Raw genomic sequence first — 25898 nt, forward strand, 5'->3', positions numbered from 1 at the left:
CTATCATTAAAGTCCAAACCTCTTTTAGCCATTTCATCTGTCCAGTTACCTTCTCAAAGCTGGTAAAATATCTTTGACGTCCACCCTCAGTAAATTTAGCTACCATACATAGATTCTTAATTAAATGAAATACCTCATTGGAATCAGAATCATCTTTTGAACTCCTACCTCCTCTTACTTTACTCTAAGCTTAAAGTATTGGCAAAGATCTGTAGCCCAGGTTGTGGATGAGGTTGTTGACTTACTCGCCGAGCTGGCTTGTTTTTGTTCAGATGTTTCATCACCATGCTAGGTGACATCATCAGTGGAGCTTCCGATGAAGTGGTGTTATTCTACTCCGCTTGGAATTTATGCTGTCAGATTCGTTATGGTGAGTACTGTCATTACCGGAAATAACAGTACTCACCATAACGGACCAGACAGTATAAATTCCAAGTGGAGTGGAATAACATCGCTTCATCGGAGGCTCCACTGATGATGTCACCTAGCATGGTGACGAAACGTCTGAACAAAAACAAGTCAGCTCGGCAAGCAAGTCAACCACCTTACTCTAAGCTAATCAATGGCCAACCTATGTCTTCTACTTTTCCTATTTGTCTACAGTTCAAGTTCTTTTTACGAATTCCGTCTCCTATTCCACTATTCTGTTTATTTTCTTCCAATAATTAAGTCTTTTCATTTGTAACTGTATCTTATCTAATATCACCCAATTTTATATTTCCTTTCTTCCCAATTCTAAACATTGAATAATCACTTGAAGCATCTCAATCTTACAAGATCCTGCTTTTACCTCTACCATCAAATTATCTGCCTCATTCTTCCAGTTTCACATTAGGAAACAATTTTCAATAATCCACCTCCACTTCCAGAAAATGGTGAGCAACATTCAACGTCCTGTTCAAATACCATGCAATAAACTTCACCACAACTCGGCCAAATTATGTCGAGAACAACCACATATCAATTACTTTAAAAGAAAAGTCATAAATCCCTCTTAAATCCAGTTAATTCAAATCCCATAAGAGCACCCAAATGCTATGATCCCAACTGCTGTTATTACTGGACAAATCTAATCCCAGCCTGGAATCTGACTTGGTAGACCATATTTCCTTTGTTTAACAAGGCAATCTTTTACTGATTTGGTTGTTTGGTTTTGGTTTATTATACAAAAAAAAAACCAAGCTATTAACACAAAACACTACTGCAAAGATTTTAAAACACATGGTAAAAGATAATATTCCACCAATCCCAACATCACCTCTTTACAACACTCAATCGCTGGAGACAACTTGCTTTTAACTTAACTGCTGCTTTTAATTCTCAGTCTTGAGAATTTAATAGCCTCCACCATGGGCATTCACACAAATGAGGTTAGCTTTCTCGACTTCAAGATATCCCTTCAGGTTTCTAATCACACACTCTGGAACTTTCAAACTAAATCTCTCCATTGAGGTAACGTATTGCTTAGAAGTCATAAATTATCCTTTCTTCAGAAGAAACCAGTCTGCACATCTAACATCCGCTAGGACTTCTGCAAACTGAAATCAAAAGGCTCTTCAAAATAATGGGTGTTTCCCCAAAACAAAATAAAAATAAATTCCTGATCCTCCTAACTAAAGTAAACTAAGGTTCTTCAATTTTCACATAGCCTACCCGTAAAACTCTCTTAAAGCAAACAATTTCCCATTACCATTCCAGAAAAATCATCGCCCTGGATACTCTCATGTTAATCATTAACCCGCCCTTACACACACAGTTCAAAACACGTGTCACTAAATAAAAGTAAAATCTTTAATATAAATTATATTAATACGCATGTAAATCATCATCATCATCATCGTCAGCAATCCCTCACAGTTGAAGATGACTCTCTTCCACTCTCAGGGTGAGTCTGTAGGTGGCTGTACAGACCGATGCAACTTCCGCAGGCTCTGTTACACTTGGAGCAGGTGGTGGTCATGGGAAGGATGGGTGGGGTATTTGTGACACCTTACATCACGCCACGATCATCACTATACCGTTTGTGAATGGGGTGTATTCTTTTACCCTTGTAGTGATTGACTTATTCTTGAAAAGCAGCAGCAAACCTTTATGCAGTTAAAATGATAAAGTTTGTTCTAGTTCTCATACTTGTGGTTAGCAAAAAAGCAATCTCATTCACTTTATTTACCCACACTATCTATTAACATGGAAAATGGGATACAGATAAAGATAAAATAGTAATTTTAAAAATGTATGCTATGTCAGTCTCTAATGCAGGCCTGATGTTTCTTAGCTAAGTTGATGTAGTTGCTGGAATAAAATGTCTTGAAAAAGTTAAGACGTCCAGTATCTGCCAAGGTTCTTGTAATTGTTCTGCCTAAAACTGTATTTCTCAGGTAGACTTGAAGGTAGGACAGGTTGGAGGAGAAAGTCCTTCTTTCTCTTTCAAGATACGGTTGAGTAATTACATGGGCTGCTTAATGTAGTGCAGCGACCTGATGGTTTTTTGCAGGCTCTCTCTGATGAAATTCTGACAACTGTATCTTTTAGCAGGGAGCGAAAAGACTAGATTATCATGTGAACTCACATGATCTGTCAAGTCATGGTTTAAACAAGATTTTGTGACAAGTCGATCAGCAGTCGGGATTGTTCATTCCCTGCTCCCCCCCACCCATTTTTTTAATCACCCAAAATTCACACTTTTACAATGAAGTTGTTGAGGGGATTCTTTATTCTCTGGCCTAACCCATAGGTACTCAATATTCACAATATCGCAAAACCAGTACTGATATGACAATAGCAGGCCAAGCAGCATCATAGGAGCAGAGAGGCTAACGTTTCGGGCCTAGACCCTTCATCAGAAAAGCTTGTTGTCTTAGATTCTCCAGCATCTGCAGTTCCTACCATCTCTGATATGACAATAATGTCTGAGATCACTGTCAGCTGGAATAACTGAAATGTTGCACATAGCCCGATAAAGACGCTGTCAGCTTTTACCCTGTAATTAAAGCTGCCATCCTCCTACTCCCCTTCCTTATGCCACAGAGTGAAAAAAATAAAACTACTGATTTTACAAACTGATATGAAACATGATTTTTTATGTTAGCCCACATGACAAATGCCACAGAGACTTGGGTTTTCATTGAAACAGATATGTTGACGTCTATTAACAACTAACTACGTGCATTAGACTTACATATGCACTCTGGGTTACATGCTTGCTTATTTTCTACTATAGTACATATAAAGTTGACTGGTGACTAACAGACTGATTGTCTCACTATTGGGCTAACTGACTGATTGTCTGCGCATGAATTAAGATGGAGACTTCTTATACATGAACATCATGTGTTGTAATGTCATCTAGCTGTCTTAAAAATGCAGCATTTTTCAGATCTGTGCAATAATACAATTATTTTTTCTTCCCCCTTGCAGAATAGGAAATCTATTCTGATGCACATTAGTACATTATATTTATTTACTAAGATAACACTTTGATGGACTTACAATACATCTGGAACTAACACTTTTGCAATGATGACTCAGCTGTTTAGCATCATTATGTGGCATGCTGTCCGTCATTGTGAATGGATGTGTATCATGTGTTACAGATGTATGGTTGCTGTCAATGTAATACTTTGATTCTCTCAGTCATCATCTCATATAATGGATGGTTAATCATATACAATCTGGATATGTCATCCATTTCACCATCGGATTTAAGCATTATTTGTGCTAAGCTATGGACCAGACCAGGGCCCTAAAATATAGTAAGGAGATAGCCCAGACCCTAACTTTCATATTTATTTAAAGGCAAACGTAAGGTACTGTGTTCTAGCTTTGACTCAATTGGTCCACCACTCAGCTTTAATCAAAACACACTTTATTCTTACAACGCAGTTAAAATACAAAAGAAGGAATGAGCATAACTGCAACTCTGGGCATGTTTCAGAACATGGGATTGGGATGTCATAGCTATTACAGAATTTTGGATGAGAGATGGACAGGACTGGAAGCTCAATGTTCCTGGCTTTAGGTGCTATAGGAAGGATTGGAAAGGAGGCAAGAAGGAGGGGAATGGCATTTTTGATTATACATTACCACTGAAACTTAGGAAGATATTTCTGAAAAATCAGTGAAAATATGAGGGTAGAAATTACAAATAGAAAAAGAACAATCACTTTGATGGGATTATACTATAGGCCCCCCAATAGTAAGAAATAAATTGAGAAACAAGTATGTAGGGAGGTAGAACATAGGGAACATAGAACAGTACAGCACAGTACAGGCCCTTCAGCCCACCATGTTGTGCCAAACATGATCTAAGATCAAACTACCCTACGTTTTATTATCATCCATGTGCCTATCCAAGAGTCACTTAAATGTCCCGAATGTATCTGACTCCACTACCATTGCTGGCAGCGCATTCCATGCACCCACCATTCTCTGTGCAAAGAACCTACCTCTGACATCTCCCCTTATACGGTCCTCCAATCACCTTAAAATTATGGCCCCTCGTAATAGTCATTTCCGACCTGGGAAAAGTCTCTGACTATCCACTCTATCTATGCCTCTCATCATCTTGTACACCTCTATTAAGTCACCTCAAATCCTTCTTCGCTCCAATGAGAAAAGCCCTAGCTCCCTCAGCCTTTCCTCATAAGACCTGCCCTCCAGTCCAGGCAGCAACCTGGTAAATCTCCTCTGCACCGTCCCTAAAGCTTCCACATCCTTCCTATAATGAGGCGACCAGAACTGAACACAATATTCCAAGTGTGGTCTAACCAGGGTTTTATAGAGCTGCAGCATAATCTCACGGCTCTTAAACTCAATTCCCCTACCAATGAAAGCCAACACACCATACACCTTCTTAACAAGCCTATCAACTTGGGTAGCGACTTTGATGGATCTCTGGACGTGGACCCCAACATCCCTCTGATCCTTCACACTGCTAAGAATCCTGCCATTAACCCTGTATTCTGCATTCAAATTTGACCTTCCAAAATGAATCACTTCACACTTTTCCGGGTTGAATTCCATCTGCCACTTCTTTGCCAAGCTCTGTATCCTGTCAATGTCCCACTGCAACCTACAACAGCCCTCCACACTATCCACAACTCTACCAACCCTTGTGTCATCGGCAAACTTACTAACCCACTCTTCTACTTCCTCATCCAAGTCATTCATAAAGATCACAAAGAGCAGAGGTCCCAGGACAGATCCCTGTGGAACACCACTGGTCACTGAGCTCCAGGCTGAATACTTTCCATCTACTACCATCTTCTATTGGACAGCCAATTCTGTATCCAGACAGCCAAATTTCCCTGAATACCATGCCTCCTTACTTTCTGAATGAGCCTACCATGGGGAACCTTATCAAATGCCTTGCTAAAATCCATACACACCACATCCACTGCTCTACCTTCATCAATGTGTTTTGTCACATCCTCAACCAATTCAATAAGGCTTGTGAGGCATGCCCCTCACAAAGCCACGCTGACTATTTCAAATCAAACTGTGCTTTTCCAAATAATCATAAATACTATCTCTCAGAATCCTCTCCAATAATTTGCCCACCACAGAAGTTAGACCGACTGGTCTATAATTCCCAGGAATATCCCTATTCCCTTTCTTGAACAAGGGAATAACATTTGCCACCCTCCAATCATCTGGTACTACTCCAGTGCACAGTGAGGATGCAAAGATCATCACCAAAAGCACAGCAATCTCTTCCCTCGCTTCCCATAGCAACCTTGGGTATATCCCGTCTGGCCCAGGGGTCTTATCTATCCTCACGTTTTTCAAAATTTCTGGCACATCCTCCTTCTTAACATCAACCTGTTCGAGCATATCAGCCTGTTTCATGCTGTCCTCACAAACTACAAGGTCCCTCTCACTGTTAAATACTGAAGCAAAGTATTCATTAAAGACCTCCCCTACCTCCTCTGACTCAATGCACAAGTTCTCTCCACTCTCCCTGGTTGGCCCTACCCTCACTCTAGCCATCCTCTTGTTCCTCACATAAGTATAGAACACCTTGGGGCCTTCCTTAACCCTACTCGCCAAGGCTTTTTCATACCCCCTTTTAGCTCTCCCAAGTCCATTCTTCAGTTCCTTCCTGGCTACCTTGTAACCCTCTAGAGCCCTGTCCGATCCTTGCTTCCTCAACCTTAAGTTAGCTTTCTTCTTCCTCTTGACTAGATGTTCCACATTTCTTGTCATCCAAGATTCCTTCACCTTACCATCCCTTCCTTGCCTCAGTGGGACAAACCAATCCAGCACTCGTAGCAAGTGCTCCCTAAACAACCTCCACATTTCTACTGTGCATTTCTCTGAGAACATCTGTTCCCAATTTATGCTCCGCAGTTCTTGCCTAATAGCATTGTATTACCCCTTCACAATTAAATGCTTTCCAATAGCATCTGCTCCTCAAAGTAAAGATCAGGGAGTTGTGATCACTATCACCGAAATGCTCTCCCACCGAGAGATCTGACACCTGGCCTGGTTTATTGCCAAGCCCTAAATCCAATATGGCCTCCCCTTTAGTTAGCCTATCTACATACGGAGTCAGAAATCCTTCCTGGACACACCAGACAAAATCTGCTCCATCCAAACTATTTGCACTTAGGAGGTTCCAGTAGATATTAGGGAAGTTGAAGTCACCCATGACAACAACCCTATTACTTCTGCACCTTTCCAAAATCCGCCTCCTAATCTGTTCCTCAGTGTCTCTGTTGCTATTGGGGGGCCTATAGAAAACTCCAAATAAAGTGACTACTTCTTTCCTGTTTCTGATTTCCACCCATACTGACTCAACAGATAAATCCTCCTCGACGACCTCCCTTTCTGTAGCTGTGATACCATCCCTGATTCGCAATGTCACACCCCCACCTCTTTTATCTCCATCCCTATTTCTTTTGGAACATCTAAACCCCGGAACATCCAAAGGCTATTCTTGCCCTTGTGTTATCCAAGTCTCCATAATGGCCAAACATCGTAGCTACAAGTACTGATCGTCGCCCTTATTCCTGACACTTCTTGCGTTAAAAAAGACACGCTTCAACACGTCGCACTGACTGCAACTTTCCCCCATCAACTATCTATCTTTCCTCACAGACTCTCTGCATGCTGTATCTGCCCATACACTAGCTGCCCCATCCTCTGATCCGTAGCTCCGGTTCCCATCCCCCTGCCAAACTATATTGCATAATAAACCAAAACCAAATAAACCTCCCGCCCAGGATATTGGTGCCCCTCCAGTTCAGGTGCATCTTGTCCCTCTTGTACTGGTCCAACCTTCCCCAGAAGGTATCCCAATGATCCACATATCTGAAGCCCTCCCTCCTACACCAGCTCTGTAGCCACACATTCAGCTGCACTTGCTCCCTATCTCAGATCTCAGATATATGTAAGCATAATAAGATCATAATAATGGGGTGTTTTAATTTTCCAAACATTGACTGGGGCTACCATAGTATTAAATGTTTGGATGGTGAAGAATTTGTCAAATGTGCTCAAAAAATTTTTTTTTATCAATATGTAGATGCTCCTACTGGAGAAGGAGCAAAACTAGACCTTCTTTTGGGCAATAAGGCAGGGCAGGTGACTGAAGTAAAAGTGGGGGAGCATTTTGGGTCTCGCGATTATAATTCCATCAGTTTCAAGGCAGTTTAGCAAAATAGTTCATGTTCTCACATGCTGCCTCTTTCCAGTCCAGCAGAACAAAATACTGAAAGAAACAGACTGTCTCTTCAGATTTCTGTGAGGAAGCCTCTCACAGCACAGAACTCAAGCTATTAGCTCAGCAGCAGAAACTCTCCCACTAACTGAAAGCAAAGCCAAAAACCTTCCTGGGTCAGTGAGAGGTCTGAAGCAGACATCCCGGCACCACTGTGGCAACACCTCTCTGAAAGAGGAACAGCACAGAACACATCTTTCTTAGAGGTATTGTTTCATCACAATTACATCATATGACCTGGGGAAGACACAATGTCAAAACACCTTTTCAAGAATCTAGAGGTAACAGAGTGTGGAGCTGGAGGAACACAGCAGGTCAGGCAGCGTCTTGATTTCTGAAGAAGGGTTCCAACCCGAAACATCAGCTTTCCTGTTCCTCTGATGCTGCCTGGCGTGCTGTGTTCCTCTAGCTCCACACTGTGTTATCTCTGGCTCCAGCATCTGCAGTTCTTGCTATCTCCGTGATTTTCAAGAACCTAACTATTTTTATAAGGATTTCAAACTTGGATGCTTTTTTTCTGGTTCAAGTTGGTATAATTGTCTTCATTTTCACTAATTATGGTCCTGTACCGTTGTCTCCCTTCTTTCCAACCATGCATTATATACAGGTGGCAAGGTTGTGTAAAGGAATGGCTAAGTTCATCTGTCGTCCAAATATGATAGATCTTAGTGAAGATAAAGTATTGTCTTGGGAAGTAGCATTTAAGTTTAACCGGTTATCCAAAAATTTCATTTAATGTTCATTTATTTTACAATATTGGCAGTACATGCTACAAGACCAATAGATTGAGGATATCAAGAGGAGCAGGTAATGTGTTGAATACCTTGTTTGCTACAGAAGCTGGAAAGGACCATTAGTGCATTGTGAATTCTTGTCAGACTCAATTCAATGCAGAACTTTAATGTATAAGCATCTGATGTTCTAGTGGTATTTTTAATTTGTCTCACAAAACGGAACAGTTTGAAAAGTCAACAGGACACAGAAAGTATCAAAATGATCTTGTCCATGGCTGAGAAGGAATTGCATGTAGAGCATCATGTTCTCTTCCCTTTTGAGTTTAACAGAGTTGACATGATTCACATGACTTGATCAGTTCATCTATGTCTTTATTATTGCTGGGCCAACAGATATATTCAAGAGGCAACCTCTCTTTTTTTTTTTCCCTCTGTGCCCATGCTTGAACCTTTGAAAATGACATTCCTAGACAATGTTTAGGGGTCTGTTGAATATGTTCAAGCCATCAGCTGATGCCCTCCTTCTTGAGCTGTTGCAGTTGGACATCATCTGATATAGCTTCCTGAATTTACATTTCATGTCTACGAAGGAAATTAATGAGATCAAATCTAGAAACTATGTTGTAACTTGGATTTGATAATGCCACAAATGATGAGCATGAAATAACTATGCAATAATATAACACAAACAAAGCAGCTCTTGTGGCACAGTGGTAGCATCCCCACCTCGAGCCAAGGTTGGATCCTTGTCCAACCTACTCTGGAGGTATGTAATAACATCATTGAACAGGTTGATTAGAACATTTCTATAGCGTACTGGAGGTGCACAAAACAAACTGATGAACGCCACCTTTAAATGGTCAGGGGTGACATGATACTCATGTGCTGCTGACTTTATGTTGAAGGTAGGAAGGTCTTGAGAATCTCAAGAAATTAACTGGTTAAGAGAAGATGAGGATAAACAGATATTAAACAGATAAAGAGTAGAGCAAAGAATATCAGATAGAGCCAGGCACAGCAAGATTAGCAGCCTTGTTTGGATGAAACAAAATACATACCTGGACCAATGTTCCCTCTAAGCTGCATAACCAGCTATGCTAAGAGAAGATGCCACTGATCATGGCCTTTGGAGATCCACACAGCACAAAAAAAATTAAAGGGAATTTTGCCTGGGATAGGAGACAAATGTTTATTGTATGACTATGTACTGACAAGATTGCAACTTGAACAACAGAATGTGCGACTAAGATCATAGAAATCCTACAGTGTGGAACCAGTCCCTTTGGCCCAACGAGTCCACACCGATCCTCAGGGCACCCACCCAAACACATGCCCCTATAACCCACCTAATCTACAAATCCCTGAACACTACGGGCAATTTCGCATGACCAATCCACCTAGCCTGCACATCTTCGTATTGTGGGAGAACCCGGAGGAAACCCATGCAGACATGGGGAGAATGTGCAAACTCCACACAGACAGTCGCCTGAGGGTAGAATCGAATACGGGTCACTGGTGCTGTGAGGCAGCAGTGCTAACCACTGAGCCACCACGCCGCTCCCAGACTAAAGGTGCAGAAGAGAGATGAATTTCTTGTATTCAGCAGAGTCCTACTCTAGCTAGTCTAGGATGGACTCTTCCTGCCTACACTTGAATATATGATTGTAAACCTGTTTTCTAGACATTTGTGTTTGATGATTATTAACCATTATTAATTATTAGGAACTGCAACATCTGGTGTCTCAAGCAGGATACCAATCTTGAACTATAGGAACAGTGCTGCAAAAGGGGTGAGCATAGTTTATTTACCACTTGTAGTTACTGCAAATCCACGCAGGTGATGTCCACATAGGGACTGAAGTAGATAAACGTGCCAATGACATCTGCGCTGAATACGAGAAACAAAAATAATAAAATGTAATAAGGAAAAGAGGAGGCAGGCTGCATGTTAGACCTGATTGGAATCAGATGGCTTCCTGACAAGGTTTTTAGCAGAACAATCAAAAATGATTAAGATGCAAAAGGACAACTGCCACTGCTTGACAGTGTGCAAAACCACTAATTAACAAGGAATTATAAAAATGTAAAAAATAGCAGCAGTAGTAAGACATTTGGCCCTGCGAGCTTGCTTTGCCATCCAATATATGGCTACTCATCCAACTCAATGCCTTGTTCCCATTTTCTCCAAAGGCCCTTTGATCCATTTGGCCCTAAGAACTAACCCTAAGCTTCCTTGACTGTAACCTACAGGAAGTCCAAGGCTAAGAAACGAAAACCTAAAATAGAGTGTCAGCAAGAGGGGGACGATGTAGGGAAATTGAAGGATGTTGTTGAACTTGAGAAGCTGCAGAAAAGATTTACCACGATATTGCCGGGACTACAGAGTTTGTTATACAAAGAGACTGAATAAGCTGGGGTTTTTTAACCTGGACCGTCAGAAGCTGAGGGGTGACCTTATAGAGGTTGAGAAAAACATGAGAGGCATGGATAGGGTGAATAACCAAGGTGTCTTTCCCCGGGTAGGGGGGTCCAAAATGAGACGGTATAAGTTTAAGGTGAGAAGGGTAAGATTTAAAAAGGACCTGAGCAGTACTTTTTTCATGCAGAGCTGTGGTGCGTGTATGGAATGCGCTGCCAGAGGAAGTTGTGGAGGCTGGTATAATTACAACATTTGAAAGGCATCTAGATGGGTATATGAATGGGAAGAGTTTAGAGGGATATGGGCTAAATGCTGGTACAACAGAACCTTGATCAGATGGGTCAATGAGTAGAAGATGAAGTTTAATTTAGATAAATGTGATGTATTGCATTTTGGTTCGGTAAATCAGGCCAGAACATACCCAGTTAATAAGTTGCATTTTGGGGGATGTTGCCGAACAGAGAGACCTTGGGATGCAGGTACATAGTTCCTTGAAGGTACAGTCGCAGGTAGACGGGAGAGTGTAGAAGGCGTTTGGTACAATTGCCTTTGTTGGTCAGTGCACTGAATATCGGAGTTAGGGTATCATGTTGCAGCTGTACAGGACATTGATTAGGCCACTTTTGGAATACTGCATTCAATTTTGGTCTCCCTGCTGTAGAAGAGATGTTGTTAAACTTAAAAGGGTGCAGTTAAGATTTACAAGGATGTTGGAGGGTTTGAGTGATAGGGAGAGGCAGAATAAGATATGGCTATTTTCCCTGGAGCATCAGGGACTGAGGGGTGACCTTATTGAGGTTTATAAAATCATGGATAGGGTGGATAACCAAGGTCTCTGTTCCCAGGGTAGGGGAGTCCAAAACTAGAGGGCATAGGTTTAAGGTGAGAAAGGAAAAATGTAAAAGCGACCCAAGAGGCAACTTTTTCACACAGAGGGTGGTGCATGTACAGAATGAGTTGCCAGAGGAAGTGGTGGAGGCTGGTACAATTACAAAATTTAAAAGGCACCCGGATGGGTATATGGATAGGAAGTGTTTAGAGGGAAATGGGCAAAATACTGGGAAATGGGACGAGATTAATTTAGGATACCTGGTCAGCGTGGACGAGTTGGACGAAAGAATCGGTTTCCATGCTGTACACCTCTATAATGCTTTGACTAACAGAGAAAATTACACATACACCTTTTAGTCCTGGAGAAAGACAAAAGGTGCTCAAGGACTTACTAAGATTTAAACTCCAGAATGACAATTTGGAATCATGGAATAATTTACTGGCACATGCAACAGTTTCATTCAATGCACACTAAAGATACTCATGTTTTAATAAAGGGAAAATGTCCAGGGGATATTTTAAGAATGGTTGCCTTGCAAGGGAAAAAGTGGGGACTGGGCCAATTCCTAGGATTTCCTTAATCGAGAAGAAACAAATTGGGGGTGTTTAAAGTAAATTACACAGAAAAGGCTGCGTCAGTGAAGGATTACGCAGAATGGAAGGAGGAGACCTGTATACAGTTTTCAGAGAAGTGAAATCCCAAACAGGATGGCAAAGTATTTTTTAAAAATGCTCAAGGAGAAATCTGGACTTGAATACCAGAAGGTTCTCAGAATGCCTCTCTCAGAAGGTGGAAATTACAAACCTGATATGCAACGGTCATTGGACTAGAGACAACAGGCTGGGAATAAGGCTCCCCCCTTGGTGGATGTGAATACACAGAAGGGATGTATTATTTGTGTTATGGACGGACATTTAGTGAAAGAATGTAAGAACCTCTCGAGAGGCAATAACCAAATGGGCAGTGCATAGACTGTAGATGGTTCAGGAACATGTTCGACGCAGTGTGGGGGACAGGAGAGCTCAAACCAGACTCTGGGAACAAACTAAGGACACCGGTTTCTCATCGTAAAATCCCTACAGTGCAGAAAGAGGCCATTCTGTCCATGGGATCCAGACCGCCCCTCCAAAGAGCATCCCACGCAAACCCAGCTCACCCACCCTATCCCTATGACCCTAACATTTGCCATGGCTAATCCACCTAGCGTGCACATCCCTGGACACAGTGGGGCAACTTAATATAGCCGATCGACCTAATCTGCACATCTTTGGAACCACAGCACAAGGATGAAACCCACACAGACACAGGGAGAATGTGCAAACACCACAGAGACAGACAGTCACCCAAGGCTGGAATCGAACCCAGGTCCCTGACGCTGTAAGGCTGCAGCGCTAACCACTGAAAGTTTGGACATAGTCATATGAATGAACAAGACATTGAAGAAAGCACTGGCCAAGGCCATTTAGGACTCAGGGCAGGCTGGGCAGATTTGTTACCTAATATTTGATGTGATTATGACGGGTCTAACAGGACTTGACAGGGTAAATGCAGGAAGGGAGTTCCAGATGACTGAAGAGTCCAGAATCAGGGTCACAGTCTAAGGGTACAGGGGTAGGACATTCAGGGCTGAGATGAGGAGAAGTTTCTTTATCAAAGACAGATGAGCCTATGGAATTCTCTGCCATTAGAAGCGGTTGAAGACAAAATGCTTAATGCTTTCAAGGAGGTGTTAGGCATAATTCTTACGGCTAAGGGATCAAAGAGTGTGGGGAGAAAGTAGAAAGGTTAAATACGCAGACTAACCCACATACCTCTGAATCACAGCAGGAATGGGTTGAATATCTCTATCAGCAGGAAAGAGAGAAAGGAGTCTGATGAAAAAGAGATAAGAAAAAGATTGATTATAATGGAGAAGGGAATAGGAGAGGTCTGAAAATGTTTAGAAGGAAAAATGTGGAAGGTAGAACTGCAATTGCTGAAAATTATATAAAGGAACATTGATGGTAATAAAATAAAGCCTTAGATTCTGGAAAAGTGGTACCTTCAAGAAATTCCAGAAACAGACTGAACTGCTCCACACAGAATCAGTAAATTCAAGATTAGATTTCCCTTGCATTGGATGCCAACAATCCATTTGACTTCTTAATCATTTGTTGTGTCAGTTTTATGATTAAGTCCCCTCTGTACTAAAGAGTTCTGCAATTTTTCCCTGTTTAAGTAATAGATTACCTCTTTATTCTTTCTGCCATAGTGGATAAATTCACATTTTCCCACTTTGCACTCCATCTATAACACTTCTGCATAATCATGAACCTATCGAAAATCCCTTTTTACACATATCATGCGCTCTTAACAGTTTACTTTCCTATCTTTTTGTAATCAGCAAAATTAGCAACTATATATTTGTTTTACTCCTCTAAGCCATTCACATAGATTGCCAATCTTTAAGGCACCAGCACTGATCCCTGTGGCACTCCAATATTTGCAGCGTGAAAACACGACAGTTATCCATTTATTGCAATTCTCTGCTTCCTGCCAATGAACCAATCTGCTATCCCTACAAAATGATACCCCACCACACTATAAGCTCTTATTTTGAATAGCAACCTTTGATTTGGCATTGTTGCAAATATCATTTAGAAACACAAGTACACAACAACAACTTTCGTTTTATCAACCTTGTTTGCTACTCCCTAAAGAGCTCTAATAAATTAGTTAAATATGATTTACTCTGTCCGATTATTTATTGCAATTTTCTAAATGCCCTGTCATTACCTCCTTAATAATTAATTCTAAAATTGTCCCTATTACAGATGTTAGGCTAATCGACTTGTAGTCTCCTGCTTTTGGTCCTCCTTCCTTCTGAGGAGACCACATTGAACAGACTATGAAGCAGATGTTTAAAGTATTGTTTACAGAAACTTATAAGCATGTAACAATGCATTATCTTGGATAAATAAACATTGACAATTACTCAATGACTCCCTATGACTTCAGAAAATAGGGTTGGCTCCCTCAATAAATAAATAAACATTTGCAAAGATTTAACCACAAGTATCCTTTGCAATGACCTGGAGTTTCCTTTTGACATCTACCAAAATATCAGCAAAAACTGCAGAATAGACTGAAATCGCTTCGAATTCAACGCGTAGTTATGTTCATAAGGACTGAGGATTCAAATTTCCACAATACTTCAAGCTGCTGCAGAAATTAATTCATCCAAAGCTACAGCCATAAAACCGGTCATGTCCTGAGATTCAACATGGAACACTTCTTTTTAAGATTTTTTTTTACAATGCATCCAGAATTGAAGGCATGTAAACATCTACGTTCATTTTATCTAGCTTAATGGCCTACAGCTGCAGTAGACCAACCAACAAATATTTCTCGTACTATTGTTATTATTACTTTAATTCTTATTTCAATAAGTCCAAGTTCATTGATTAATTTATTGTCACATGTACCAAAGTACAGTGAAAAGCTTTGTTTATGAGCAGTACAGGCAGATCATAGTAAGCAATGATGTACAAATCAAAAAGAGGCATACAGGTTACGTTGCACAGGGCATGTGCTAGGCGAGATCAACATTAGCAAGATCAGCATTATTTGAAGCTAGTCATTCATCAGTCTAATAACAGCCAGGAAGAAGCTGTTCCTAAACCTGCTCATGCGTGTGTTCGGACTTCTGTATCTTCTGCCTGACGGAAGAGGTTGTTGGGGTATCATTACCGAGGCACGATAGGTCTTTGATGATGTTGGCAGTCTTTCCGCAGCAGCGAGCCGTGTAAATGGAGTCCATGGATGGAAGGTTGGCTTCTTTGATGGTCTGGGCTGCGCACACCACCTTCTGTAGTTTCTTGTGGTCCAGGGCAGAACAGTTGCAATACCAAGCCGTTATGCACCTGGACAGTATATTTTCAATGGTGCACCTGTAGACATTGATGAGGATCCTTATCGACATGCCAAATTTCCTGAGCCGCCCAAGGAACAAGAAGCGTTGTTGTGCCTTCTTGACCATTGCATCTACGTGGAAAGTTGAGGACAGGTTGTCGATTGTCATCACTCCAAGGAACTTAACGTTCTCCACCCTCTCAACCTCAGCTCTATTGATGTCGATGGAAGATGTTCTCCTCCTTTATTTCTGAAGTTAATGGTTAATTCTTTAGTTTTGCCGACGTTGAGAGAGAGGTTTTCATTGCACCACTTTACCAGGCCATCTATCTCCCTTTTGTATTTTGACTCGTCGTTGTTAAGTATCTGCAGTGCACCACGTTACCAGGTCCTCTACCTCCCTTCTGTATTCTGACTCATCGTTGTTAGAAATCCATCCCACTACAGTGGTGTCTTCAGCGAATTTGTAGATGGTGTTCATTTGGAACTTGGCAACACAGTCGTGGGTGTACAGGGAGTACAGTAGAGGGCTGAGGACGCATCCTTGGGGGCTCCAGTGTTGAGTGCTATTGTGGAAGAGGTGCAGTTACTTATATTCACTGATTGCAGTCTGTGGGTCAGAAAGCTGAGGATCTCGTTGCAGAGGGCGGAGCCAAGACCAAGGATACAGAATTTCGAGATCAGTCTGTGCTTTCTTAGGTACGGGGATGATGGTGGGTTTTCTTGAAGCAGGTGGGGACTTCAGCTTGTAGAAGGGAGAGGTTGAAGATGGTGGTAAAAGGGTGGTATCACATCATGAGCGTACAGAAAAGAGTTGATAGCGGAGTAAGTTTAATCAGTGTTTCCAATCTTTAAATTGGAAGTTGGACATTTAGTGCTTAAGGCCGTAGACCTTATTTTCTCTCTTTCCCCGAGAAAAAGCTAATTGAGTTTTCATAGTAAGTCCGTTCTTATTCTAAGGGTAAACAATCAGCTTTTAAGAATTATGAGATGACAGGTTCGAAGGAACAAGTAGATGTACATCTTGCCCTATCTGTGAACTCATGAATATTCCATATGTCACAGACAAAGACATCTGCAGGAAGTGACACCAGCTGCACAAGCTTGAGCTCCAGGTTTTCGAATTTGAGCAGTAGCCGGCAACTCTGTTTTACATCTTCAAGGCAGAGGATTAGCACTTAGAAAAAGGTGGTTATACTACATGTTAGAAGCATACAGGTATATGGGGAATGAGTGACTACCAGGCAGTCTAAGAAAACCAGGCAGGTAGCATGGGAGTCCTTGGCAACACAGTGTGGAGCTGGAGGAACACAGCAGGCCAGGCAGCATCAGAGGAGCAGGAATGTTGTCATTTCAGGTCGGGACACTTCTTCAGAAATGGGAAGGGGAAAGGGAGCTGGGAAATAAATAGAGAGAGGAGGGGTGCAGCTGGGGAAGGTAGATGGGATGATGGGATGGTGATAGGCGAGTGTAGGTAGGGAGTGGTGAGGATTGTTGGAGTCTGTTGTGATTGCTAATAAATATTCCAGTTTTGAAACTGGTGAGGTTATGGTTCCTCGGGGGAGGGAGATGCTGTTGCTACAGCCAACCCCCATTATTACCATGGGTGACTCAGCTGTAGAGTAGAAAAAGGAGAATGAAAGGGCAATGCAAAGGGATTCTACAGACAATGGGATAGGACAGGAGATAGTAGGAACTGCACATGCTGGAGAATCCGAGACAACAAGGTGCAGGGCTGGATGAACACAGCAGGCCAAGCAGCATCATAGGAGCAGAGAGGCTGACGTTTCGGGCCTAGACCCTTCATCAGAAAAGGGGGAGGGGAAGGGGGTTCTGAAATAAATAGGGAGAGAGTGGGAGGCGGATAGAAGATGGATAGAGGAGAGGATAGGTGGAGAGGAAACAAACAGGTCAAATAGGCGGGGATGGGGCCAGTAAAGGGGAGTGTAGGTGGGGAGTTAGGGAGGGGATAGGTCAGTCCAGGGGAGGACGGACAGGTCAAGGGGGCGGGATGAGGTTAGTCGGTAGGAGATGGAGGTGCGGCTTGAGGTGGGAGGAGGGGATACGTGGGAGGAAGAACAGGTTAGGGAGGAAGGGACGAGCTGGACTGGTTTTGGGAATGCGGTAGGGGGAGGGGAGATTTTGAAGCTTGTGAAATCCACATTGATACCATTGGGCTGTAGGGTTCCCAAGCGGAATATGAGGTGCTGTTCCTGCAACCTTCGGGTGGCATCGTTGCGGCACTGCAGGAGGCCCAGGATGGACATGTCGTCTGTGGAATGGGAGGGGGAGTTGAAATGGTTCGCGACTGGGAGGTGCAGTTGTTTATTGCGAACCGAGCGTAGGTGTTTTGCAAAGCAGTACCCGAGCCTCCGCTTGGTTTCCCCGATGTAGAAGAAGCCACACCGGGTACAGCAGATGCAGTATACCACATTGGCAGATGTGCAGGTGAACATCTGCTTGATGTGGAAAGTCTTCTTGGGGCCTGGGATGGGGGTGAGGGAGGAGGTATGGGGGCAGGTGTAGCACTTCCTGCGGTTGCAGGGAAAAGTGCCAGGTGTGGTGGAGCTGGACGGGAGTGTGGAGCGGACAAGGGAGTCACGGAGAGAGTTGTCCCTCCGGAAAGCAGATAAGGGTGGGGAGGGAAAGATGTCTTTGGTGGTGGGGTCGGATTGCAGATGGCGGAAGTGTCGGAGGATGATGCGTTGGATCCGGAGGTTGGTGGGGTGGTACGTGAGGACGAGGGGCATTCTTTTTTGGTTCTTATTGCGTGGACGGGGTGTGAGGGATGAGTTGCGGGAGACACGGTTGAGGGCGTTCTCGACCACTGAGGGGGGGAAGTTACGGTCCTTGAAAAACGAGGACAACTGAGATGTACGGGAGGGGAATGCCTCATCCTGGGAGCAGATGCGGCGGAGGCGAAGGAATTGGGAATAGGGGATAGCATTTTTGCAGGAAGGTGGGTGGGAGGAGGAGTATTCTAGGTAGCTGTGGGAGTCGGTGGGCTTGAAATGAATATCGGTTTCTAGGTGGTTGCCCGATATGGAGACAGAGAGGTCCAGGAAGGGGAGAGAGGTGTTAGAGATGGTCCAGGTAAACTTAAGGTTGAGATGGAAGGGGTTAGTGAAGTGGATGAACTGTTCGAGCTCCTTGTGGGAGCACGAGGCGGCCGATACAGTCATCAATGTAACGGAGGAAGAGGTGGGGTTTAGGGCCGGTGTAGGTACGGAAGAGGGATTGTTCCACGTAACCTACAAAGAGGCAGGCGTAGCTTGGGCCCATGCAGGTACCCATGGCTACCCCCTTTGTCTGTAGGAAGTGGGAGGAATTGAAACAGAAGTTGTTGAGGGTGAGGACGAGTTCAGCTAAGCGGATGAGGGTGTCAGTAGAGGGGGACTGGTCGGGCCTGCGGGACAGGAAGAAGCGGAGGGTCTTAAGGCCGTCTGCATGGGGAATGCAGGTGTAGAGGGACTGGACGTCCATGGTAAAGATGAGGTGTAGGGGACCGGGGAATTGGAAGTTCTGGAGGAGGTGGAGGGCGTGGGCGGTGTCATGGACATAGGTAGGGAGTTCCTGGACCAAGGGGGAGAAAATGGAGTCCAGATAGTTGGAGATCAGTTCGGTGGGGCAGGAGCAGGCGGAGACAATGGGTCGACCAGGGCATTCAGGTTTGTGGATTTTGGGAAGGAGATAGAAGCGGGCAGTGCGAGGTTGGGGAACGATGAGGTTGGAGGCCGTGGGTGGGAGGTCACCTGAGGTGATGAGGTTGTGGATGGTTTGGGAGATGATGGTTTGGTGCTCAGGGGTGGGGTCATGATCAAGGGGGCGGTAGGAGGAGGTGTCGGAGAGTTGGCGTCTGGCCTTGGCGATGTAGAGGTCAGTGCGCCATACTACAACTGAGCCTCCCTTGTCCGCGGGTTTTATGGTGAGGTTGGGATTGGAGCGGCGGGAGCGGAGGGCTGCACGTTCTGCAGGGGAGAGGTTGGAGTGGGTGAGATGGGTGGAGAGGTTGAGGCGATTGATGTCTCGACGGCAGTTGGAGATGAAGAGGTCGAGGGAGGGTAGGAGGCCTTGGGGTGGTGTCCAGGAGGAGGGGGTGTGTTGGAAGCGGGAGACGGGGTCAGTAGAGGGAGGGTTAGGTTCACGGTTGAAGAAGTAAGCGTGGAGGCGGAGGCGGCGGAAAAACTGCTCTATGTCCAAGCATGAGCAGTATTCGTTGATCTGTGGGTGGAGGGGGACAAAGGTGAGCCCTCTACTGAGGACTGACCGTTCGCCCTCAGTAAGGGGTAGGTCTGGGGGGATGGTGAAGACTCGGCAGGGCTGGGTGCTGCTGTCTCCTCTGGAGCTGCTGGCTGTGGAGGCAGTAGGCGGAGTTGCGTCAGCGTCAGCTGTGGGCGGAGTTGCGTCGGCGTCGGCTGTGGGATAGGACAGGAGTTTGTGGTAGTTAACATGACTCCAGAATGGTGTATTGGTCTGCCTGGTGCCCGGGTCAAGAATGTCATGGAGCATCTGCAGGATATCCTTCAGGGAAGGTCGATGGCGGTGGAGGAATCTGTCTGAAGTCATGGTCCATTTTGGTACCAGAAAGATGGATGAGGTCTGAAAGTATGTTTTAGGGAGCGGAAACTTTAAAAAAACACAGGATCTGAACAGCAATAGGAAGGATATAATTAAATTGGAGATGGTTCAGAAAAGATTTACCAGGATGTTGCCGGGACCGGAGGGTTTGAGTTATAAGGAGAGGCTGGATAGGCTGGGACTTGTTTCACTGGAGCTTAGGAGGTTGAGGGGTGTCCTTATAGAGGTTTATAAAATCATGAAAGGCATAGATCGGGAAAAAAGACCTTTGCTATTCTCTTTAAGGTGGGGGAGTTCAAAAGTAGGAGGCATATTTTTCAAGTGAGAGGAGAAAGATTTAAAAAGGACCTGAGGGACAACAAAGAGTGGTTCATATGTAGAATGAACTGCCAGAGGAACTGGTAGGTGCAGGTACAGTTGCAACATGTAAAAGACATTTAGATAGGTACATGAAGAGGAAAGATTCAGAGGGACATGGGCCAAACAAAGGCAAGTGGGACTAGTTTAGTTTGGGAAACTGGTCAACATGGACAAGTTGGACCAAAAGATCGGTTTCTGAGCTGTATGTCTCTATAAGAACTCGATTGAATACTTGGCTAGAGAACTGGGGTATGACAGAAGGCATAAGATTTCTGAGGAATTGGGGACTGGTTCTGGAGTAGGGGGAACCTGTAACAAGTTGGACAGGTTACATCTTAATCAAATTGGGACAGGCATCTTCATAGAAGGATTTGTCAGTGCTTACATAAGCAAAGGATTTTTTTTTACAGAAATATCACATGACTTATAGTAATTATACATTCCTTCAAGTTGCAAACACTCAAGAGGTCATACAACCATGGCTAACAAATGAACATCAGGATTGTACAAAATTAAAAGAAATGGCACATAAAGTTGTCAGAGACAAAAAAAACTGGAAAAAACTGCAGGACAGATAATCAAGACGGACTACATGAGAATTAAACCAGAAGGCATGAACACCCCCTGCTTCTATGAACTTCCTAAGGTACAAAAATCAGACATTCCCCTCAGTCCCATTGTTTCCCTACCAGGCACACCTTCACACAAACTGGCCATGGACCTACAACAGAGACTGAAACACCCAGTCGACAGATCACCCCATTCCATCCACTCAACCCAAGAACTCCTCAATACCCTCAAGAACATAAAAATCAGCGACGACAAGATTATAGTATCCTTTGACATCACAGTATTATTCACGTCAACTGACATCACACTAGCCAAAGAAACACTGGCTACGTTACTAGAGGAAGCAGGAATGCAGACCAGCAATGACAACATACTGAAACTACTAGACTTGTGCCTCACTACACATTTCGTCTTTCATGGTCAAGTATACAAACAGATCAATGGCACACCCATGGGGTCATCCATTTCAGGACTCATCGCAGAGGTAGTCATGCAAAGACTCGAACACACCACTGTCCCCCGCATTCAACCTAAACTGTGGATCCGGTACATGGATGACACATTTGTTATTATTAAATGTAACAAGCTAGAAGAGGCCCATCACCTCATCAACAACGTATTCGCCGGGATTAAATTCATGAGAGAAGGAAAAAACAACAATCATCTTCCGTTTCTGGACATCAGAGTTGAACGTATGACCAACAGGGAGTTCCAAAATCAATATATAGGAAAGCAACCCACATTGACCAAATCCTCAACTTCCACAGCAACCACCCCAATGTCCACAAACAAAGCTGTGTTAGGGCACTATTTAAATGGGCCACCACTCATTGCAACATGCCAGAACTACACAGCAAAGAGGATGAGCACCCATACAAAATCTTCGCAATGAACGGATATCCCCGTAACTTCATCCACAGCTGCCTACTAAACAGACAACAAGGGGACACAGTACACTCTAACACACTGGCCACACTGCCCTACATCAAGAACATATCAGAACGGTCAACGAGACTCCTACAACCACTAGGAATCATGGTAACACACAAGCCCACAGCCACTCTACGACAAATATTCATAAGAATTAAAGACCCCATTCCCACAACATGCAGAACCAATGTAGTTTACAAAATACCATGTAACGACTGCCACAAACATTACATCGGACAGACAGAAAAGAAGCTAGCCATCAGAATACACGAACATCGACTAGCTGCAAAACGACATGACAAACTTCCCTTAATATCCGCTCCACCCTTCCCACTGACCAACCACAATAATGTCCTACCTGCACCCAACTATCACCTTCCTACCTACTCTTCACCCAGCCCCAGCCCCATCCCCCTCTCTCTGTTTACTTCTGGGCTCATCTCCCCCTCTCCAGTCCTGACGAAGGGTTTTGACCCGAAACATTGACTTTCCTGCTCCTCGAAGACAACCTGGTTTGTCCTGAGTGATATGTGAGGACAAGGGGGATTCTGTTGTTGTTTTTGTTGGGATGTGAAGGCAGAAGGCACACTCCCCACTAGTCCCACCAGCCCCAAATGACAACACCTTCCGGTCGCGAACCATTTCAACTCCCCCTCCTACTCCCTGGGTGACATGTCCATCCTGGGCCTCCTCCCCCTCCTACTCCCTGGGTGACATGTCCATCCTGGGCCTCCTCCAATGTCACAATGACGCCACCCGGAAACTGGAGGAGCAGCACCTCATATTCTGCCTTGGCAGCCTACAACCCAATGGTCTCAATGTGGACTTTACCAGTTTCAAAATCTCGTCATCCCATGACCAACAATCCCTCTCATTCCTGCCTCCTTGACCTGACACAACTCATCTATCTTCTCTCCCACCTATCCGCTCCTCCCACCTCACTGACCAATCCCCACCACTGCCTACATACACTCACCAATCACCATCCTACCTACCTTCCCCAGCCACAACCCCCCTCTCTCTATTTATTTCAGGGCTCACTTCCCCCTCTCCCATTTCTGAAGCAGGGTTTTGATCCAAAACATCAACTTCCCTGCTCCCCTGATGCTGCCTGGCCTGCAGTGCTCCTCCAGCTCCACACAGTGTTATCTTGGAAATTCATTCCTAATGTTACTGGGGTATTACTATCATAGTCAAAGATTGCTGCAGGCATTTTCTTTGCTTTACACTATCCAAAATAAAAGTTGCACTAAGTATACTACATTTTCTAGATTTTAGTAGTTCACTGACCTGGCTTTCTTACTAAATGCTTATTTCAAATTACCTCAGAACTGAGATAACTCAACAAAGATCAGTTCTCTTGATTACCTTGTCATTCTGGTACTCAGTTATGCATTTAATTGCTTACAGCATTTTTTTTTAATTGACTATTTTGATTAACTGCCTTTTTCCTTAGCTGGCACTGAATTAGATATTCAATCAAATACACCATTTTTAAAGATCAAATCTAATTTATGCACGAAAAATGCAAGTTAAAACAAAGGGCTGTGCCATCAAACACATGACAATAGAGACTAGCCTCAAAATGGACTAAGTGCACTCAAAATGTTGTTGTCAATCACTAATATTTATTCAAATACCTATTAACATACAGTCATTTGAATTGAATTTCTGATAATTGAATAGAATAATTAAGTGTAATTTGTTTTCTATTGTATTCTTTTTCCCAATTCAAGTTTTGTATTCAAAATGCATAAAAGGTAACAATTATAAATTAAACATTAAGCCTTGAAGGCTCCTTACACAAGTATTTTTAGTTGCGCTCTTATGCTCTTTCCCACATTATTATGCAAATTGCTCCAACGAAGTCACAAGTCCCAACTATGTCTGTTAAGAAAGAAAGAAATATACAAAGAGCCTCGATGTCTCAACTGCTATCCAACAATACCTCCTGAAACACATGAACATTGACTGACACAGGAATTGGGATTAGCCTTGATGCCTCTTCATATAAAGCCTGCTAATATTTACTGAGAAGGTTTACATTTGAATTATGGTCATTTCAGTAGGTTGTTAGATATCATCCAGCCTCCATGACATTTGTTATTATTTCAGGTAAGGACAGTAGTACAATGAAACTAATGGAAAAGAATGTCAAAGAAAAATCTGTACTGAAAGACAGATGTCAGTATTGGGTAGGTAGTTTATTTCAGTACTGCCACAGACAACATCAAGCAATCCAAGAACGTACACATATGTTTGCAGGTTAAATTACCCCTTTGGGTTTTTACACAATAAAATACATTTTCTAAAAACTGTTTTTTTTTTCTATTTCTCTTTTTAAAGTCATTCAGTTAGAATGTCAAGTTTTATTAAATTACAGTCTATTTTATAGTTTAGTTCCAGCAGCCAATTGACCAGCAATGGAATTAAAATATTTCTGCAGGTAATTTTGGCAAAAAAATTAAAATTACATAAAATATATGTTGTCTAATACTTTGACTTCTTCCTTCATTATATGCTAAATTTATTTCATTACAATTTTCTTCACCTTACTTATAGACTTACTGCAGAGATATATCCTCTTAGAATAATCACTCTTGACATGAATTCAACAGGGATATTTGAACTTCAATCCATCTTCCTGCAAGTGTTTCCAGAAGTGGTCACTGGATAGCAACGAGAAGCAAATTGCAACCTCTCTGAACCAAAGGCAGTAAAGTCAAACGTATTGCCCCGATTGGTGCTCCGATAGAGATTGAATCTGGCAAATCTGTTAGTGTTCCTCACTTTTATACTAAGGTACGTCTCAATCTTAATGAGGTGAAACATCGAGAGATTTTGCATTACATTTCTTTACTGATTGCTGTTCAATAAAGCTTCAATTTTACATCTCCTGCAGAATAGTGTTCTACCAGATTTCCAGTAATGATTAGCCCAAGAGCTAAAACATGGATCCAGCAGTTGAAGTTGATGCTGTTTTGGTTCAATGCAACTGCTTTGTTTGAAGTTAACAAAAAGACTGTACCTGGACACGGTCCCATTGTTCTTGCAATTTCGCTGGCAATTCTCCTTCCTGTTCATCAGTTTCTTCTTTCACTCTTGCTAATGTTGTGTCTTGTTCTGTCCCAACTGGCTAAAATAAATGAATTCAAAATTACTTTAGTATCTGTAGAGTCATAAGTGTGTTGTGTGTAAATCTTTTAGCCTACATAAATCATGAGGAACCAGATGAAAAGTGCATCTCAACAATTTGACACTACGGGATCAATTTTTTTAAATGAAGTCTACTCAAACAAAACACAAATATTTTAGACACCATGGCCCACAATGTACACAGAGGCAAAGTATTATGGGTGTTGGAAATCGGAAATATAAAGAGAAAATGTTGAAAATATTCAATTTGAAAGGCAGCATCTGTGAAGAGAAAATTATTCAACATTTTGCCTCAATGACCTTTTGTCAGAACTATATAACTATGTGAAAAGTATAATTGATTCAATTCAAATCAGTTATCTCCAATCATTCTTCAATTTATATTCCGATAATTAAAATGCCTAATTGTATTCTGTTGTGATGTCTAATTCAGACAATGTCACACATGCAGATGGAGTTGGAAAATGAAGCGCTCCATGTGAATAATAAGCCTGAAAATGCCTTCTGGTTGGTGCAAGGTAATTCAAATCAGACAAAATAAATTTGGTTACACATAATTATTTAGTCATGCTTAACCATACAATGTCATAGAGTTTTACAGCACAGAAGGAGGCCCGTCGGCCCAACATGGGGTCTGTGCTAGTCATCAAGTGCTCTAGTCCCATATTCCATCACTTGGCCTACAGCCTTGTACGTTATGGCATTTCA

The 25898-nt window shown here is 42.9% G+C and overlaps 1 protein-coding gene across 1 annotated transcript in view; it reads right to left on the minus strand.

The window, feature by feature from the left end:
* LOC109935037 (disks large homolog 2-like) overlaps window positions 1–25898 on the minus strand; it is an 890971-nt gene that overhangs the window by 703191 nt on the left and 161882 nt on the right. Inside the window, exon 5 of the mRNA XM_048598394.1 lies at window positions 25063–25170. Within this exon, the coding sequence (XP_048454351.1) occupies window positions 25063–25170 (108 nt within the window). The remainder of the gene's footprint in view (window positions 1–25062; window positions 25171–25898) is intronic.

This window comes from Rhincodon typus, chromosome 6 (genome assembly GCF_021869965.1).
Source record: "Rhincodon typus isolate 14 chromosome 6, sRhiTyp1.1, whole genome shotgun sequence".
Lineage (NCBI taxonomy): Eukaryota > Metazoa > Chordata > Chondrichthyes > Orectolobiformes > Rhincodontidae > Rhincodon > Rhincodon typus.